Genomic DNA, 2,854 nt, shown 5'->3' with positions numbered 1-2,854 from the left:
TTTCCTATTGTTTCCCTCCATTTTTCAGATGGTTCCCTCCTTTTTTTTTTTGTCTACTTTCCTTTTCCTCTTTACTATATAATATATCCCCTTCTCCTTACTCTTTACGTCTCATTTTCTTTAATCCTTTATTCTTATTTTTTATCTCCATTCTTATATACTCCTCATGTCTTCTTCTTTTTCAGCTGGCTGGAGGAACAATCCCACTGCGGGTCTTCAATTTAAAACGCAAAGTTGCACTCGGTGTGGGAGGAATACCGTGTTGAAGATTTCTGGATCTACAAATAACCCAAGAAAAGCATATTTCAAGTGTCTTGAATTTGACCTCTTTGTCATGTGGATTGGAGAAGAGCATATTATTGTTACAAGAGCATTTAAGTTTCTAAATGCAAATGAAGAAGATGAAGTTTCAATTACTCCAAATCACTTTGAAGAAATTGCTTGGTTGAAGAAACAATATCATGAAGAATTGAAATGCTTTAAGTGTTGGCTTAAGTTGGCTGTTTTTTTTATATTTGTACTTGTTATTCTTGTTGCCTTTAAGATTTAGATTATAGATGTGGAGTGTGGTATCATGGAATGAATGTAATGCTTCAAAATATGGTCTTGATTAAGCAAATAAAAAGGCTTACTGTTTTCATTCTCCAAAAAGGGCCAAATGCATATTAAGCATGAGTTTGACAGTTGAAATTGAGGTTGTACTAACAACCATTACAAAAGCATTTATTTTACATTAATGTCTTCACTACCATTACTTAAAAAAGTTGCAATTTCCAACCAACATTCAACCAAAAATTTACATTGTTTCTCAATAGACGGTAAGCAAACATCCAGCAAACACTCAATTTGTCCTTTGCTTCTTTCCATTCCTGTCTTCTCCTTGGGCTGAAGACTCAAGCATTTCACTCCCAACCCTCATGACAAGGGACTCCATTATCTGTAATGACTCAAAGGCAGCAACACCAGACGGCTTTTGTAGCCTCTTCTTCCTTGTCTTTGTCACTTTCTCTTGGATTGCATTCCTCTCCTTAGCTGTGTATCCTCCCTTACAAGTCTTAGAGTTATGCCCAAAGCACTTGCATTTCTTACACCTAACTGCAAATATTCTTTTTCCCTTTCTTTGTTCACCAGGTTCTCTTCTCCTGTTCCTGGATGGTCTTCCAATAGACCTTCTTATTGTTGGTGGTTCAAGATTGGGGACATCAAATACTGGCCACTGTTCTACATCAGGTATGGGGTTAATTTAGAGTCCATATGACTCCTTGTATTTTCTCATTGTGAACCACTCAGTCACATAAGAGTAAGGGTCCTTATTATCAGAAATTATAGCCCTTGTGGCATGTTTGCAGGGAATTCCACTTATTTGCCACAGGGCACAAGCACATTCGTACTTGTTAAGTGAAACTTTCAAGAAGGACTTGTCATCACGTTTCTCATATTCACCATTCCATGATTTAAATGCTTCACATGTCCTTGAGTCCTTATTTTGCTTCCTTATTATGGCCCTGATGTTAGGAGTAATCCCATCATCTTGCCATTTGTCAGAAATCTGTTGTCTAGTAGCATGCCTCACCATGACCACTCTTCTGATACCTTCAAACAGACTCAACACTGGCAAATATCTTTGGGTTCCTATTGTGTTGTAAAAGCTCTCCACAAAATTTGAAATGTTCTCATCACTTGAGATACTTGGGTCAAACATATGCTTGCACCATAGTTCCTTATCTCCCAAGTCTAAGAACCACCTAGCACAACCCAAACCAGCATGATGCACAGCCTGCTCCATTGCTTTCTTAAAGATAACCTCTGATATGACATTAACAACTTTCCAAAAAAGCTTGTACATTAGTACACCTGGGTACTCTTTCTTAAAATTCTTGCAGGGGTGCCTAGCACACAATCTTCTGTAAGCTTCAGGCCATACTGACTCCAAAGCTGGTTCAACACCCTGCAATTTACATAAGAATGTTAGTTGAATGACTATAAAAAAAAACTTGACTCTTGACTAGTTTTTTTACTATCAAATCAAAGCAATTTACAACTTGCCTTCTGAATATCAGATATAATTGTCCAATTAGTTCTCTGACTCTCCTCTAAGCACTACTTCAAGTGCCAAAAGAAGTTGGACCAACTGTCCTTGTTCTCAGATTCAACCACTGATACAGCAATAGGAAACAACTCATTATTTCCATCATATGCAACATCCACTAGTAGTACACCACCATGGTTACCCTTAAGATGTGTCCCATCAACACCAATGAGACTTCTACAGCCTGCTATAGCACCCCTGATCTGAGAGTTGAATGAAATGAAGATCATTTTGAATTGTAAAGGCCTCTCGGGATTTTCCATTTCAATCCAGCTGCATGTGGCATAGCTCCCTGGGTTTGTTTCCTTTATCATTTCTTAGTATGTAGGTAATTTTCTGTAAGAGTCATCATGGCCACCATTAATCTTTGCCATAGCTAACTCCTTCATTCTGTATATGGTGGATGTCTTCATTTGAATACCATATCTCTTCTGCAACAAATCTTGTATCCCTTTACCAGTAATCTCAGGGTTTGCCCTGGTATCTTCCATCAGTTTGTTGGCAACCCAGGCAAAGTTAACCATAGGATTATGACTCTTAACACCCACACAACCATGTGTTGCATTAATGATGGACTTGATTGCCCATGTGGTTCCATCAAGTAGCACACTTGCATGGATTCTCCACTGACAATTGACAGTTTCACACTCAGCAGTATACCTAGTGTTGTCAGCCTTCAATACAATAAGATAGAACCCCTCTTGTATACAGTAGTCTCTGAGAACATCTTTGAAATGTTCCTTGTCCAAAAATAACATCCATGGC

The 2,854-nt window shown here is 38.2% G+C and overlaps 1 protein-coding gene across 1 annotated transcript; it reads right to left on the bottom strand.

Moving 5' to 3' along the window:
- Positions 1-841: 841 nt before the first annotated feature.
- On the bottom strand, positions 842-2,403 carry LOC141587692 (uncharacterized). Its single transcript, XM_074409165.1, has 4 exons — positions 2,155-2,403; positions 2,047-2,049; positions 1,295-1,948; positions 842-1,216 (listed from the first exon to the last, which is right to left on the bottom strand). The coding sequence occupies exons 1-4, from the start codon at positions 2,401-2,403 to the stop codon at positions 842-844; spliced, it is 1,281 nt and encodes a 426-aa protein (XP_074265266.1).
- Between the last annotated feature and the right edge of the window lie 451 nt (positions 2,404-2,854).

Source organism: Silene latifolia, chromosome 6, assembly GCF_048544455.1.
Source record: "Silene latifolia isolate original U9 population chromosome 6, ASM4854445v1, whole genome shotgun sequence".
NCBI lineage: Eukaryota > Viridiplantae > Streptophyta > Magnoliopsida > Caryophyllales > Caryophyllaceae > Silene > Silene latifolia.
Note: the sequence above shows the minus strand (reverse complement) of the source record. Positions and strands in the feature narration are given on the sequence as shown.